Raw genomic sequence first — 18,035 nt, forward strand, 5'->3', positions numbered from 1 at the left:
GGCAAAGTTAATTGAGAACCAATACCATGCAATACCAATATTATAATATTATAGATTCCCCAATACTTTCATTGGGGAATCTAGGTTTTGTTGAGTTGCATCTTGAGTACAAAGCCTGGGTCGGTTGAGCCACTTTCGCAGAATACCCCCACCATCAGGAGAGTATAAATATCAACAATTAAATGTTGGATTAGCTGATGACGGCTATGTTGCAGCAAACCAGCTGCTGTCTATATTTAATTACAATGACAAACGTGACCTCTGAATGAAACACCCAAGCCCACGAGGTGTCGATGACCTATGCTGAAACAATGTGTGTCTGTTACCTATTCTCTTTTTTTGGCAGGTACCTGTTGCAGACTAATTGCCCACAGCTCCTCTCAAGCCTGCGGAGCACTAATGGCTTTAAGAGGGATTTTATGGAACCACCTTGTAGTTTAACGACCATGTGCAAACACATAATCACACACAGAGGGAAGTACATGCACAGAACAGACCTTGATGTTAAAAAAAAAAAAAGAGGATGACTGCCCCTCCCAAACAGCCGCACTCCTCTAATAAACAGGACCCAACAAAATACACAGCAACACACATGCAAAGACGATGTTTTACACACACACCTGGGGATAGTGGGGCTGGAAGTGAGCCTCCTCCCTGCATTGCCTCTCCTCTTCTTCACGTTGCTCCAGCTCCTCCCCTTGTTGCTCCGCGCTACTCTGATTGGCTCGTAAGCAGCCAGGGGGGTGGGCCTCTATGTTGGTCTGATATTTTAATGCTCCTCTTTTTGGAACATTGAGATAGATGATGATCAGTTACAGAAAGACAATTACGTTGAAAGAAGCTGTGCCGTTTTGGCAGCAAAATTAGTGTAGTGGAACCTTGGTTTTTGAACACCCCAGTTTTCGACGACATTTTTTGACAAAATTTGGCCTTGGTTCTCGTACACTGTCATGGTTTTTGTGCAAAATTGCACAACAAACTGTTGTATTTTACCCTCTGGTACTTTGGATCTTGTGGTATTACTAAAGATGCGGACAGACTTCCCAGCATTGCTTGTTTATTCAGCCATCTTGGAGCACACACCCAACACCACAGCTCACGATACTTAGTTTATACAATACTACGGTAGCCATTTGGCAAACTCAAACAACAATATTATACAAACTAGTCCATTTACCCATGTATCATTCCGCGGGCTAGAGCGTCCAACGTGCCGGTGACGCGTCTTGTCACGTTCTTAATTCACTGCGTGAGTCCATTACAAAACGTGCTCTCAACTCCCACCCGGAAGTCATTGTCCTCCAGCTCCGTTGACCCCTGAATCTGTAGTTGTTTGCAAACAACCTTTTTTTTATTGAGTATGGCTGCAAAATAAGCCACCGTGGGGCCCGAAGAAACTTGCAAGCGCGAGCACAATTCAAGGAATAACCCGTAGCAAAGTACCAAGGATACCATCCGTATAGCTCTCTCCTCCCCTGCTCTCTGGTCTTCACCAAAAAAAGTCTTCAATCAAAGTAAAAGTGATGTTAAGTGTTCATTTATTCCTTTTCATTCATCATTTATATGTATTTTGCATTGTTTTCTGCATGTAAAATTAGAACTTCTCCGAATTAAACGTCTTTGTTTCAATTCTTGTACTGTATGATTTAGTTTTGCATGGACAATTGGGAACCAATTAATAACAACATAAATACAAGTTATTTACAAAATATGGCTCAAAATATGTGGACCCGGGACAAAATGGATATACAGTCCAAACTAGAAATTCATGCACGTATGTATGATTGTACAGACAAATCACTGACTTGCAAACAAACTCAAACATTACATACATTTATAGGTTGTAAATACAGGACTAGATACAAATACAAGCTCATCTTGGTACTACTGCTGATTGTAAGTTGGATTTAAGAGAAACAGGCGACGTGTGTGTATAAAAAAAAACAAGCACTTTCACTTGGGTGATGTTGCCATGCAATTTAATGTTTTCCAGTGACAGAAACTCATATCTATGTGTCGTATGTACAGAAAACAATGACTGCTGATAAAACGCACCACCCACCGGTGGTCAGAGAACAGAGCAGACACTTACCCCGCCATGTGCACCATCAGGATGATGTAGAAGACGATGAAAAGGTTGTGTGTATACCAGAAAATCTCATAGTTGTATATTCTGAAATAATCAAAATAAGAACATATTAGATGAGCTCCCTAGACAGACAAGTGCTAGATTTCAAGAGAGCTGTAAACAAGATTTAGCGGCATGGAAAAAAAAAAGATGAATGAGAGACAGTGAAGTGGGGGGAAGAGCAACAAAGGAAGAAAGCGAGTTCAGTTTGTTCATGAACAGACGCACAGACTCCCAGCTCAGAGCTCTGAGTAAGCAGGACATCAGAGGTCAATATTAGAGGGGTCATTACACACAACGACCCCCTGGCCCATAAACGCAGCGCACAATGAACATTGCCAAACTCTTGAGCCGCCTCTTTCAATTCAACTTCTTTAGAAGCTTTGACCTTTGTTCTTTCATCTTTGCTTTTTAGCGCAATTGGTGCAATGCATTTACACGCAGACTCAGCATGGGTGTTCTACTCAATATTAATGTACAGTTAGGTTAACTTTCATCATAAGTAAGAAGCAGAAGATTTTATTCTATACAAGTTATACAGTCATTAGGGTTACAGGAACTATACAGGCCGCTGCCGTAGATACCGCACTCTGGGTCAGTCAGCATTTCAACATATTTGTATTTGTAATTCTCATTTATTTACAAGCCTGAACACATTTTTACATTATCTATAGCAGGAGTGTCCATTACATAGATCGCAAGCTACCGGTGGATCGCGAAGGTAATTTGGGCCGATCGTCATATGACATCAGTCAGCTGACATTAAGCTCCCCTCCTGATTCGCTCTTGCTCCCCCGCGGCAATGGTGGACAGATATCCCAAAGTACACACAGAGATGCAACTTTCATCTTCCGATTATGGACTGACTGAGCGGTATGATGCATATATCCATAGTAAAAGTTATGTGTTCACTTGTAGCGGCTAGTTAAGTAGAAAAAAAGTATATTGTTTGAGGGCTTTGCTTCATGAACTCCACTGTAGAAATTCATGTTTTTCAGCTCTTCCTTTTCTTAAACTATTATTTCATGATGAATTGGAAAACGGGCCCACGGCTGAAAGCCTTTTAATATGTTGCCTTGACTTCGGCTGCATTGCCTTTTGCATAATCATTTTCATTTCTTGTATACGTGTAATGTTTGATATTGATAGCAAATGCTAACTGGACGTAACACTCGAAGTGTGTGTCTAATGAATGCTACAGTGCGTAGCTACTCTGACTGACATATTACATACTTATGTACACAACTATTGAGGAATTATGTGTAATTATCTTTACTGCCATATAAACTACTTTGATTGCCTGTAAACTTTGAAACCGTTAATGGGGAATATTAATCATTAGTATTTAGCATCGTAGTTTAAAAGTTTACCGGTTAGATTTTATATACTGTATATGTTTTATAGTAAGAGGTAGATCATGTCGACTTATAACTTGCATGCTGAAAAAGTACATGCACCCTGATATACATACTCATATTTATAAAGACAGTCAATGTATATTTTCTATATTTACAGTAGGAGGTAGATCTTTGGGACTTGGTCATTTTAAAAGTAGCTCGCAGGCTGAAAAAGTGAGAGCACCCCTAACCTAGAGGGTATATTAACTTTGAGTTTTTAAGCTCTCAAAACTGAAATGGTTCCACAAAAATGATGGAAAAACACTGTAATATGCATGCCGCACCAGTCGGTGGCGTTCTCAGTTTATGATGAGTTATGCCACGATGTGGCAAGGGACAAGCAAACTCATTGCACGGTTATAATTGAAATGTCTGATTTTGTGGTATTCTTTACTGCAATTTTGATATTTAGTTTTCATTGAAGACGTATTTGTATGCATGCAGTTATCATGTTATCATGTTCCTCCTCATTTGCTTACCTTCTTTCTGAAATTGCTGGCTTTGGCTTTGTCTTCATGTGATCATGTGGATAATTCCACATACTTGCATCCCACAACTCAAAGCTCGTCAGTCAAGCCCTTATCTCTAGCCTTAAGTGGTCTGGAAATTCCTCTTAACCTCTCTTCATTTGCTGAGGAGAACATACTTACACGCCACACACACGGGGAGTGACCCACTATGACCTGAGTCATGACAGCACCATGAGTGGAACACTCAGCAGAGATATGCTCTGTTAGCATGTTCTCCTTATCGTCTTCATCTTCCGTTTCTCTTTTTGCGCTCGCACACAGCATGACTCATCACCAGCAATACAACAAAGACACGAAGTGGTGACAGACCCACACAGAGCACAGAGACAAAGATAAGACATGCATGCATTAAGATCAACCATTTACTCGACCGCCACATGGTGCTCAATTATTCCAATGTGGCTTTTTGTGTCTAGTTCAGATGAAGACTTTTACGCAAAAAAGAGGGTCTATCTGTGATGAGCACCTACCGTACACAGTAGGAGGAGGATGTGAACATCAGGAAAAGGATGAGAACCAACAGAACACCGGTGACTCCTGGAACTGAAAATAAATCGGAAAACCAGTCAGACGTCTGTAAAATGTATCTGAGTTTTATAGTCTTCTGTCTTACCTGTGGTTAGAATGATTAGCTTTGGGTCCTGTGGAGACATAAAACACGAATAATGTACTTATTATAACATTCACCAACAAGAAATGTGTTCTTAACGCCTAAGAGAGTGTTGTCTTTTCCTGTATGGGATTTGTTCTAAACGAAGAACACGTCCTACCAGCTCATAACAACATGCAGTACTTATAAACATTTGAATGCCAAAATGGCCGAGCAACATAGTTGCTCATTGCTTTTTCATTCATTGTAGCTGTATAAGTTGGTACTGAATTTAGGTTTACTGAATGTCATTCTAGATGCGATGTATTCCAACAAACAGTGGTGAACTTATCCTTATACTTGTATGACAATTACCGGGAAGCATTTTCTAAATTCAAATAAAATGGTGGTTGACAGGCATCCTGGTACAGAAGGTGTCACAGAGGTTCCAATGTAATCCATTGCAAGAGGTGTTGATTCAATGATGTAGTCAGATATGTTGAATAAAAAGCATCTTCGTTAAAGATAATGATTTGGGATTATGGACCATGACAGTTATATGTGCTTTAGACAAAAAACCTATTCCAGGTGACTTCGGGCGACAGGCAGGGTACACCGTGGACTAGTCGCCAGCCAATCGCAGGGCACATATAGACACATATAGACATATATTCACACTCACATTCCTTCCTATGGACAAATTAGACAATTAACCTAGCTTGCATGTTTTTGGAAGGTTTCTCACCTCTCCTTTGTAGCGAGCAAAGTTAAGAGCAGGAAAGTCTTCTGAGTAGCTGCCACTGAAGTTGACAACATTCACCAGGTGGGCAGAAACGTGAATAACTGCAAGATCAAGAGGACATAACATTATGCAACAGCACACAAGCATCTGCAGGCACCTAAAGACTTCACAAATATACACATCTGAAGATAGCACACACTCAAACACACTCTCCTTTGTCCGTTTACTGGAAAGTCAGCAAAACTTCTTCCTGACTCACTTGTACACAATCACAAACACACGCATACTCCCTGACATCATCGGCCAACCATGTAGTGTTCAACAGCTGATGGTATTAGAGGGTGTAATCATAAGACACAAGGGTCCTTTTTCTCACACACACACATCCTCTCCCACTCCCACGACCCCCCTTTTCCTAACCCACACTCTTTCTTCTCTCAGTCCATGTCTCCTCGCTCACATTTCCCCCTTCCTCATTGTCTTTTGTCTCACAACTTTGGAATTCTTCTAGCAGAATGCAAGAACTTTGCCTTGAAGAAAGCGTGTATGTGCGTGTGTGTGCGTGTGTGTGTGCGTGTGTGTGCGTGTGTGTGTGCAATTGATGAAGTGTAGGGAATGGCGACAGAAGATTTATAGATGATGTCATGGTGAACAGCAGATGTTTGTTCTTTGGTGTCTATTGTTTTCAAATATCAAGCATGCAAATGCCCAATAAGGCGCTAAAATAAAAATAAAAAATACCAGATCCACAACTTTAACCAGATCTGCACCAAAATGAAAACATTTACTTCCTGGAAGTCCGTTAAGTGGTTTGCATATCCCTTTCCAATCAACTCACTGAAAAAAAAATGGCTGAGAAAAACTACTTAAAAATCCATTTTACTGAAAACAATGCACGAGGCATGTAAAAAAAAAGGCATGGATAATAAAACAAACATTTGTGAGCAGGATTCCTTAATTTTGTTATGGACTAAATGGCTTTAGCGGGTAGAAATGATAATAGAAGCACTTCTACGCAGCTGTCGTAATTTTGGCAGAATAAAGTCGTAACATTACGAGAAACAAACACTAGGACGACTAAAGTTGCAATTTGTGGAAAAGTAGGTTGTGGAAAATGTTATAATGTTACGAGAATAAAGTCAAAGTATTATAGGAATAAAGTCAAAATTACCAGAAGAAAATTTGAAATAGAAAAGTTTAAATAGTTTGAAATTTTCAAAAACACACAAAACAACAACAGCAGAACTGTAATTTAAATGTAATTTTACAAGAATAAAGTTAAACTCTTCTGTACTCTGTGTGTACGCTACCGGCCCCGCCTCTACCCACCAAAACAAAGAGACTGTATGACTGACAAAAGGACTCACTCCGTTCATGTCGTTGTTCTATGGAACAAAGGAGCTAAAGTGGTATGGTAATGGTAATACATGGTAATACATGAAGGTCGGCAAAATTATCAAGATCATTTTCATTCTTTGTATGATTAACTCATTGATTTATTATTGCCCCAGGCCTAGTGCCCGCAAGACAGTTTTTTCTGATCAAGGAATCTTGTCACGTTTTAATCTCGCAAGCGCTTGTGACATGAGATCTTGTGACACCCCCACAAAATATCAACGTGGCCCTTGCAACGTTTCATTTTTCAGCCTGTGGCCTTCGGTGGAAAAGGTTTGGACACCCCTTGGCGCAGATTACTGGAATTCTAAAACTGGCTTCTGCCTTATTTAAAAGGTCCAATAGCAATTTCAGTCAGACGAGGTCTAGTTTGACTGGGCAAACCCGGTTGTTTGATTTTCTCTAATGCAATATAACTGTTCTGCCTCAGGATGTGATGTTTAAACAGTGGAAAGTTAAGCAGCACAAATGGCACATGGAAAAGGTGACAGAAGAAAGAAATTCTGTTAAATGGTAAATGGACTTTCACTTGTAGAGCACCTTTCTGCCTCCAAGGTACTCAAAGCGCTTCGACACGGTCACCACATTTACCTACACACGACACAGCAGGAGGGTCGAACCAGCAACCTTCAGGTTGAGGCAATACCACTCTACCACCTGAGACCTGAGCCATCCCGCCCCCTTTAAAAACGTGATGCATTTCACAACGAGACTGTTGAGAGCATGGTACCCTGATGGCCTTAGCGTTCAGCCCTGCTTGACAGACTTTATGTAGGAGAAAAGGGTATGATTAGTTCACAAAGGAGGAGAAACACACAACAGTGGGTTGCTTGTCATCTTTTTTTAAACAAAATGTACTGTGATACTATAAAAACACAGGTGGATCAGGGTACCTCATGACTCAAAAATCTAGTCAACCAACAAAGCTGCGAGACGCTCCAGTGATGTCATGGGATGAGCCTAGACATACGAACACACACACCCACACTCACACACGCATGCTGAAAACTGAGAACACATGCCGCTGGTACTGCAGGAATGCTGAGCCAGCATGGATCCAGTTATCCACACACAAATGCACATGCACACACAATAATAGCTATCATTTATTGTTTGCGTGTTTGGGGTTTTTTGCATTTACCGGAGAAGATACAGATGGCAACCCCACAGGCCACATGGAATGTCTTGCTTTTGTCCAGCAGCCGCCGTGTCCTTCTGCTTGACACCTTCAAGAGTGGGGGTTGAATGACACACAGGCAGTGTCAGCAACAATACATGAAATGTGTACTCTAAACACACGTATTGTGACACCTCTCTAAATCAAACAGTTCATTAATCAGGGGGTGGGCTACCGAACACAGACATTTTTGTTCCAACTCGGTGGGAACAGTTTGTGGGGTAAGGCCCTTTTCTGTTCCAGCATGACTGCCCGCGTGCACAAAGCAGAGTCCATAAAGGCATGCTTGGATTAGTTTGGTCTGGACCTCCTCCTCATCAAACAGATTTGGAATGAACAAAATTGCAGATTAAGAGCCAGGTGTCCTAGCGAGAATGAGAGTCAGTAAAAGTGCAGACCTTTGCCTCAGCCACATGTGTCCATTTTTTTCCCAGCAAGGGTCACATACAGAAAAAGGGAAAGATGCAGGGAGCCACTTTGATACGTTTTGTGCACTTATGATGTTAAAACCAATCTAATGTAGGACACTGGTCTCCAACTTTCATCACATTAGAGCTGCAGTACTTTTGACAAAAAGAAAGAAGAGGTGACCGGCAACATTTAAAATGTACTTTATTTACAAAGCAGATCTTCACTTAAACAGTGTGGCCAAACGTCTTTATGCTATTTGTGGTAATTTGTCATTAAATGGAGGCATAATTTCTGAACTGAACAGTAAAACCATCAAATAAAAATACTAACAGTTGAAGCAAATATTCTTTGACCCTTTGGTGAGCCACGCAAAATCAACTCGCGAGCTATTGGTTGGACACCTCTGTGCTAAGCTTTCTGAAGAAACATCAACATTAACCATTGTGTCAAAGCAAATTAGTGGGGGTGTCTAGAGACACCCAACTCACGAGACAATGCACAAGAACGAGACGAGACAAGATTTTAACATTAATTGGAAGTAAAGTACAATGAAAAAATAGGACTAGACAAACCAAGCCATTATTTAACCGAGTCACAAAACAATGCAGGTGCTTATTGAAATGTTTATTGTCCCACAAATTGACACTAAGAGATATTATTGTCAACAATTATTGAAGCCAAATAAAACACTGATACGATAATAATAATAATAATAATAATAATAATAATAATAATAATAATAATAATAATAATAATAATAATAATAATGCAATATTTCCTTTAATATGTCATCTTTCACTCTAAAGAAGTTGTGGAATTAGCGTTTGAGTCGTATTTTTTCACAGGAAATTCATACTGTCTGTGAAATGCTGGCTTTTCAGTAGTTTAATAATTAATAGTTCAAGCTTGAGTTGAACAATGCCAGCTCATTATTTTTGTCTTATCTATTTGTCTTTGTCTATGTCAGGGCTGTCCAGCTGTCCTTTGATATTTATAATTTTTAAAAATCAATGTATAATAGAAAAACAATGTTATAAATATGTTTAAAGACAAATCTTTGTGTTTGTATTAGTTATTAGTGTCAACATTTTAGCTTTTTGTAGTTAACAATATACCTTTTTGCTCTATTTTTCCACTTTTGCTGGATTTTTGTTTATTTTATTTCTGCAATGAGCCACGTTCCACAGATGGCCCCTGGGCCAAACTTTGGACACCCATGCATGTTTAGCCTACTCGCTAAATATAGCGACTATGTCGCTAAATTGTCAAGACAGACCTCTTCAACATATGAGGTATGTGATGAAGCGGACTTGGCCACAATACCATTATTAATGAAGCAAGACATCCATTTAACTGTCTGTCTTCCAATACACTGTCACCGATACTCCTGACTTTCATTTCTACTACTAACTTGGAGCATTAGTAACTATCTTCCACCAGCGATTGCTGGTACTTGTAAAGTGCTCGGCCAAATGTAACGAGCGTAAATAGAACCGCTTTATGATTAAGGATGCAGACAAGTCCAAACATCTATGTGTTTTGATCTGACAAATCTTATGTAAATTTGATCAAATGTAGAATTACTACTGCTTCTGCAGTGGCAGCTGTTCAACTCTGAAGGAAAAAACAGCCACCCGTCACTGGCTGATTCTGGGAACACCGAGGTAGCTTGGATTGCAAGGTCTGTAGTGTATGTTAAGCACTTAATGTTCAGTTCCAATCATGCCTTTCACACTGCCAGTCCATATGACAGTAATATATATACAGTATATTCAAATGTAAAGGCGTCCTACCGTGTGTGTTCCTCTGACAAACGTGAGAAGGGAGCGACACATTGGCAACAGCACCAAACTGCAGTTCAGATTGAGCACAGAGGCAGAGGCTCTGCTGATGCACAGTCCAAGCTGGAAGAAAACACACACAGTTATGCTGGTTCCTAAAACGGGGCTCATTCAGATAGTGCAGTGAAATGGTATACAGACAGGTGACACCACTGGATCTGACTTTTTACTGTGACTGAGCGCTTAAGGTGTGACATCACGTCTAAGGCATCATTTTGTTCATGTTTCAAATTAAATGTTGACTTTTTAAAAACCACGCTTTTTATATGTCAGTTTTGCTCGGACGATGACAGCTTCATGCTACAAGTACATGATTAAATTTGCTCAACTAAACTATACCATACTGTGCAAAAGTCTGCATGTTGTTTAAGCAATGTGATGACTTTAATGACCATACTGTATATAACTAGAATGCCACTCAGTAGAACACACCAAATGTTAACAAAAAACACTCGTGAACAGGGTTGCCCCTCTCTTCGCGCAGAACAGGCGTTGTGCATAGAGCCTCACGAGCCATCCATTTTGCGCAAGGGGCCGCATTCTCTGCAAATGTGCAAAGCATGCACATCGTTTCGTATCAGAAATCGTATCAGACATCACACTGGTTGCCACAATGACTGACAATGATTTGTGGTGTAATGGTACAGCTGCTGCTTTGTAAGGCAGATAGCATGAATTCCATCCCAGTCGTGGACATTTTTTTCCTTTTTTTTTATTCTACATTTATTATTTATTTTATAGGGGGATAGTGTGATTTTTGTCATGGGGCCCAGACCTGCTTGTGAAATGTGTGTTTGTCCATCTGTTGGTCAGTTGACAGGCTACTGCCTGGTTCATGGAGAATGACACAGACGGGTGATGCAACTAAGATAGCGGGATGTGGGTTGTTCCATTAAAGCCATCCTGACAGAATTTGTGACAATAGATCTGTACATTTGTCCACTTTTCCTTGACCCATGAACCACCTCGACCAAATGCTCATTACTTTTTGATTAATCCTGCACACTGTATCTGTCCTACTATTTGAACAAACTGCTACAACACTTCTGCTTTATTACTGTTTTACTTCTACTGCTTTGTTGATGATCATGATCTTACATCAGTTTCAGTTTTTTGTACATCACCCGACCAGAGCGGTTGCACTGCAGTTCACCTCAAGTGGCACGCGAGGGATGTCAGTTGTGTAATCTGGCTCTCCACAACCAACCTCCGATCAGTAATTAGGGCTGTTTCATGCCCAACGTTGAATGTACTTTGGCATGGCTTCCAATCATCCTGCACGTTTAAAGCCATTCTTTGCAACTTCTGAGCGCACTGCTGGCGCTGTCTCTTCTGATTAGAGCCCCTCAGATAACAAAACATTTGGCGTGGCTCATGCAGGTGCACAGATTAGAGACGGAGCAGATGAGGGTGGTGATTTGGTGCAAAGTAAAGAAATGTGGCCTGCTTGGACTAAAAGTGAAGATGAACCCTTGGTTACGTCTGTATTCTGAGAACTCTTTTTCTCGCAAAGACTAAAGCTAAACCTCAAACTGAGATAACTGAATACCTAATTTGGACACAAACACACACAGACTTAAGCCCTGTGTCAAGGCATTCAGTCAAAGCCAGCGGCATGCCCACGCTTGCCCCTCTCTCCCCCATGCTTCTCACCGGTCAGGCTGCACATGAATAGCTCACACATGCTGCTTGCTGCCACATCTTATTTTTCCACCCTTGTTTATAATCCAACAAGGATTTCAGTTTGAAGTTACTGTTTTTCTGTCAGAAAACAGGTAGGGCTTGCTCTTTGAATAATAAAAATGCTTTTTTTTTTTTTTTTTTTTTTACATCACATGTGATATTTTCTTTACTAAAACGATCCCAAAGGGAGACGTGGCTGTACTGAAATAACATAAAAGTTCTATCATCAAGCACATGCATGGTGAAAAAATGTCTTTGAAGAAAGGAGGAGGAAATGCTAGCGTTGCCTCGTGTGGAATGTGCATTAAATTTCAGTTAAACAAACGCATTGAGCAGAATCACTGGTGCGCTGACAATGTCAGTGGCGATTTTGACACCAAGAAAACACACATTGTCATGAACTTGTGACAACAATTACAGCAACACTCACATGGGCCAGAAAGCATCAAATTCCCACTTCTCTGTGTGTGTTTATGTGTGTGAGATATGGACACACACACACAAACAGGGTACACAAAGATACTGTACACATGGATTCAATCGACCTGCAAGCGTGACACACAACCATCCATCGCAAATCATGCTTCAGTGAAGAGCTGAATGTGTGAATTAAACTAAAAAAGTGTGTCATGTGACGGTAAGAGTGCTGACGGGGGAAAAAACATGTACCACGTGACCGCTTATACGTATCTCAAGCATCTTTGATACCACTCTGAATCAGAATGTGTGGAAAAAATAAGATTTTAAAGTTCAAAAGTAAAGCCGGTGGATCGAGTGGTTAGCACATCTGCCTCACAGCCAGGTGGTTCTGGGTTCGAATCTCGACTCAGCTCCGGCTTTCACCCTGAGTCAGCTCGGATAGGCTCAAGCTCACCTGCGACTCTCAACATGGTAAGTGTTAGAAAATGAATGAACCGCTATAGGACTGTAAAGATCGACCTAATGTAACACCCTTTTCCATTGAAAACTGATAAACGGTGTTATTTAGGGACCAGTTTACGTAATGACAGCTTTATGAAGACTGAAAATTGAAACTTTTGCAGATGGGAATTCCATGCAATTGACGAAAAAGGAAGACGTGCACGTGCATGGTTAGTTCAATGTTCAGTGTAAACATTTTTTTCACGGTTTTTCAAAATATACTAATGAATAAACCATCAATGTTTCGTTTGTTTCGGTTGAGTACGGCCTATTATTAGACGAAAACATGCATACAGTATTTAAGCAAATGTTACATGTTTATTGCTTAAATCAAGCATTTTCAAGTTGGCTAAAGAAACTAAAATACAAATACAAGGCATTCAGAAGACGCATTCCAAGACATGATATGTGTACTCTACACTGGTCACTAGGTGTCAGTCATGTTACTATAATGTAAACATACTTGATCGGCAGAACAACAGGCGTTTATGGTAGGTTCGAATTATCTCACAACATGCACAATAATACCTAATAAATACCTAATACTGTTACCAAATACCGAATACTCAACTCTGAACACCCGACGTCATTTCCTGTCTGTCCCACACTCAGCTCCTCTAGCACTGGAACAGTCTTATTTATGTCTTAAATGGCTTATTTACTCTTATTACGTGTACTATACTGGGTAATACGGGTGCATTGGACGGCAGTGGCTCAGGAGGTAGAGCAGGTTGTCCAGAAACCGAAAGATTCGATCCTTACTCCTTCCACCCAGTCACTGTTGTTGTGTCCATGGGCAAGACACCTTCACCCAGCTTGACTCCAATGCTGCCCACACTGGTTTATGCATGTGAATCAATGTTTGGTGGTGGTCAGAGAGGCGTGAATTGGCAGCCACCTTTCCGTCAGCCTACTCTGGGGCAGCTGTGGGTACAGATGTAGATTACCACTACAAGTGTGTGACTGAGGAGTGTATGAATAAGGGTTCACTTCACTGTGAAGCACTGTGGGTACCTTGAAAAGCAAAATATAAAATCTAATCCATTATTATTATTAAAGGTGATTATGCGGGTGTTACTTCATGTCTACAGGGCTCTAATAATGTAAAAAAAAACATATTTAGAACATCGTAAACAGGTTTCCTATGCTCTAATTTAATAAATATTCAATTTATAAATAAGGAATCCTACTTCCTAATTCACTTAGCACGGTCGGGTCTGGAACCAATTAATCGAGATAAATGAGGGATTACTGGAATGAACAGGACCCGAGGTCCTTCCTACCAACAGCCATCAGACAGTTTCATATACACACACACAAACAAAAAGGCAGATTTATGGTGTAGTACATGTTGGCAAATATATTTATACACACTATTCATACAAAGTTACGTATATTCGGGTGAAATGAACTTTAAAAAATGTGAAGAAAAACAGCTTGTGTGTCAGCTTTGCGTCAACATTTCAACTTCTTCTCTCTACATGACACCTTTTGCTTTTTTCCTCATGTTTGCTGTTGCTTTCGTAGTAACTGTATTTACTCAAATGTGCCTCAGACCAATAAAAATGAGCTGCAGGCCACGAACAGCCCCCAGGCGGCACTTTGGACACCCCTTGTTTTAGAGGCTGCGTCTGACCTACGATGATGCAGTTTGCTGAGATCAAGTGTCAGATAGTGTGTGTGTGTACCCCAAGCATCTTGTAGAGGTAGTGATACTGCTGTCCACTGGAGTACAGCAGAAAGGTTTTGACAAACAGCCAGGTGTTAGCGCCCAACCACAGCATCTACACACACATACACGAAACGGTTATCACACTCTATCTATGAGAGACTACACATTGTTTAGCACTCAACATAACATAACATCCGCTTATAGTCCCTCTTCAGAGCGTCCATGTTCCTTCTCGCGGATTAAATATTCAAATTCTTAAATGGTATGAAATGAAAAAGTAGACAGAAATTGCCACTTACCAGGACCAAGTGTTTTCCTCCCTCATTGGCGAGCCAGCTGCGCGCTGACAAGACCATCATGCCCGAGGTTGTCGCCAAAGTGCCGGCTATGGCTGAGGCGCAGGCACACGTCCAGACTCCAACTCTACCCGGAACTTTTAACTTATGTACATTAGAAAGAGAGAGGGGGCTGAGGAAGAGAGAGAGAGAGAGCGAGAGAGAGAGTGAGAGACTGCCTCCATCCTGTGTACACACACCTCAGCGTAAACATTTACAATCACGTCTTCTTTCAAAGCGTCGAGTAAGAATGCCTTTTGGCAAAAAGACGAACATGAAATTCAATCAACAATGTAACACAAGATAAATATATCTAATATATATAATATGGCCACTAGAGGGTACCGTCGACCCACTCAGATTGGTCTGCATTCCTCACCAGTCAACGTTGATATTATCAATACTGGAGTTGAATTAACTGGTTCTCTAACATGTGTACCTGATATTTAAACTATATTAAAATAAGTACTCGAACATGAACGGCCCATATTTGTTGTGGTAGGTTTACTGAAACAAGGAGACACAGAAAACTGAATGTTATGTATTACTTGATTTCTATTTGCATTTAAGAACACATATTTGCTACGATCCACAAAGAGAGCACATTAAGTTCATAATTATTTTATCTGCACAGTTTTTTTGTAATTAAGTTAATTATTTCATAATCATCCATATTTTATATCTATCTATCCATCCATCCATTTTCTATACCGCTTCTTGCTCATTGGGGTCGCGGGGGCATGCTGGAGCCTATCCCAGCTGACTTCGGGCGACAGACGGGGTACACCCTAGACTGGTCGCCAGCCAATCGCAGTCCATATTTTATATAACTAGTTTATATTGTAGAACACGTATGTATATCTATTTTAAATCAAATAGTGGTGCTATTGTGTCTTTACTAAAACATTTTTTTCTCTAGTTAGATGGTACTACGGCAGCCATTTTTACAAAATTAAGCGTGGTGTCAAAATAGTCTCCTACATCCTTAACTATATATTCTTGTTCAGGTATTTTCAAATCCAGTCAGAAGAAAAAAATAATAAAAAAATATATATCATTCTTTGTGGTCATTGCCATCTAGCGTTTATAAAAGGAACTGTTGCTGGTGACAAACCCACACAATACGAGCACTTTGTTGTGGTGGGTTCGTGCAACAATAAGTATAGCAAGAAAAAAGCAGACGATACAAATGTAAATATAAAAAAAGTATAAAAAATGACAGTGTAGAAGTGCAAAACAGCAGCAAAAGAACTACTGAAGAAGAACAAGAACTAGAGAATTATAGCATTATTTACAGGAATATTGGGTGTGGATATATTGTGATACTTACAGTTACACAGGTTTAGAGCTAAGTGCAATTTAAGGGTGAAAATGAGCAGTGACAGTGACGATGTGCATTAATGAACATGTTAATGTAACATATGTATAGTCGATGAAGGGGTGGGGGGGTCAGTGGGTGTCCTGGGCCTTGTTCATGAGTCTGATGGCAGACGGAAACAAACTGTTCTTGCGGCGTGTGGTTCTGGTCCTGATAGACCGAAGCCTCCTGACAGAGGCGAGTGATTGAAAAAGTTTGTGACCAGGCTGGGAGGGGTCGGCAACAATCTTACCTGCACGCTTCAGAGTCCTAGAGGCATGCAGGTCCTGGAGGTCCTGGAAGGGAGATTGCAACCTGTCACTTCTCTGCAGAGCGGATGATACGCTGTACTCAGGCCTTGTCTTTGGCAGTAGCTGCAGTGAACCATATGGTGATGGAGGAGGTGAGGACGGACTCAACAATGAAGGTGTAAAATTGCACCATCATCTTCATCGGCAGGCTGAACCTCTTCAGCTGCTTCTGGAAGTAAATCCTCTGCTGCACTTCTTAGATGAGGCAGCTGATGTCCAACTCCCACTTGAGGTCCTGGGTGATGATGGTCCCCAGGAACAGTGGCCACTGGAGAGTCTGTTAGGGTGATCGGAACGAGTGAGGCTATGAGGCAATCAACCCCACAGTCTCTAGAGTGTTGAGCTCCAGGGTGTTCAACCTGCACCAGAACACCAGACAGTCTGTCTCCCACCTGTAGGCGGACTCGTCTCCCTCAGTGAGCTACCCAATGAGGGTTGTGTCAACCGCGAACTTCAGAAGCTTGACAGACTGTTGAGTGGAGATGCAGCTGTTGGTGCACAGGGAAAAGAGGAGGTAATGTGGGTAATGTTTTCTTGTAATGGAACCTCGGTTAGTGTCCATCCTGGTTAGAATGTTTTTTGGTTAACGTCGAAAATTTACGCCACAATGGTGCCTCCGTTTGCGTGCATTCTCCTGTTAGCGTACTATAGGGCGTGCGTCTTGTTGTGTCATTAATACACTGTGAGTCCATCTATATTCTTAATATGTTTTTTAATCAGAAAAAATGTCCTTCCTTTTAGCATCCTATTGGCTAGCAAATAAAATGGCATCCGCAACCAGAGGTTACATCACCCGTCTATGTTGTCATCAGCGTTCGACGCCCAAAAATATTAATACAAACTTTTTTTTTTAGTTTTAGAAGAATAGATGGACATGCATAAAATAATTCCAAATGCATATAAATTCCGAATGCAAGGGCTAAATGAACATTTAAGGTTACTTTTACCTTCACTGAAGACTACTATTCCCAAAGACACGATGTGGCAGCGAAACACCACCTGACTGGTTTGTCATGAATTATTTCTTGAACTAACTAGTGTTTCTCCCCTTCTTTATCAAAATGCTGGAACTTGCGACTTTCGTTGGCTCCACTTTGACTTACAGTATTGAGGCGAGAAACACCATTGAATTCAAGAAACAACTCATGTCAAAACAGCAAGGCGGTGGTGGTTGATGTCGCCGCCACATTGTGCCTTTGGGGACAGTTGTCAGGAATTACGCCTTCAGTGAAAGTAAAGGTAACCTTAAATGTTCATTCGTCCCTTTCGTTGATCATTTATATGCATTTAGAATTGTGTTCTGCATAAAAACGTGTTTTGGGTTAACATTTTTGACTTTCTGGAATGGATTAATTGGATTTACATTATTTCTTATGGGAAAAAGAGTCAGACCTTCTGGAAAGAATTAATTATGCTCATAAAGGTTCCACTGTAGATGGTTAATTTTCCTCAAAACATGATCATTTGAAGCTTCTGGTATGATTTGTCATTTCCCCTCTGCAACACTGTGTATTGTTGAACATCAAAATCAAGGTCAAATGGGGTC

General features: G+C 40.7%; 1 protein-coding gene across 1 annotated transcript in view; it reads right to left on the reverse strand.

Moving 5' to 3' along the window:
• Positions 1-14,912, reverse strand: part of LOC129191266 (NADPH oxidase 4) — a 26,779-nt gene extending 11,867 nt beyond the window's left edge. The window contains exons 1-9 of the mRNA XM_054794475.1: positions 14,786-14,912; positions 14,503-14,598; positions 10,163-10,273; positions 7,923-8,007; positions 5,390-5,487; positions 4,669-4,696; positions 4,526-4,598; positions 2,093-2,173; positions 621-780 (exon numbers count right to left, since the gene is read on the reverse strand). Of these exons, the coding sequence (XP_054650450.1) occupies positions 621-780; positions 2,093-2,173; positions 4,526-4,598; positions 4,669-4,696; positions 5,390-5,487; positions 7,923-8,007; positions 10,163-10,273; positions 14,503-14,598; positions 14,786-14,845 (792 nt within the window). The 5' untranslated portion in view covers positions 14,846-14,912. The remainder of the gene's footprint in view (positions 1-620; positions 781-2,092; positions 2,174-4,525; positions 4,599-4,668; positions 4,697-5,389; positions 5,488-7,922; positions 8,008-10,162; positions 10,274-14,502; positions 14,599-14,785) is intronic.
• Positions 14,913-18,035: the final 3,123 nt, after the last annotated feature.

Source organism: Dunckerocampus dactyliophorus, chromosome 12, assembly GCF_027744805.1.
Source record: "Dunckerocampus dactyliophorus isolate RoL2022-P2 chromosome 12, RoL_Ddac_1.1, whole genome shotgun sequence".
Taxonomy (NCBI): domain Eukaryota; kingdom Metazoa; phylum Chordata; class Actinopteri; order Syngnathiformes; family Syngnathidae; genus Dunckerocampus; species Dunckerocampus dactyliophorus.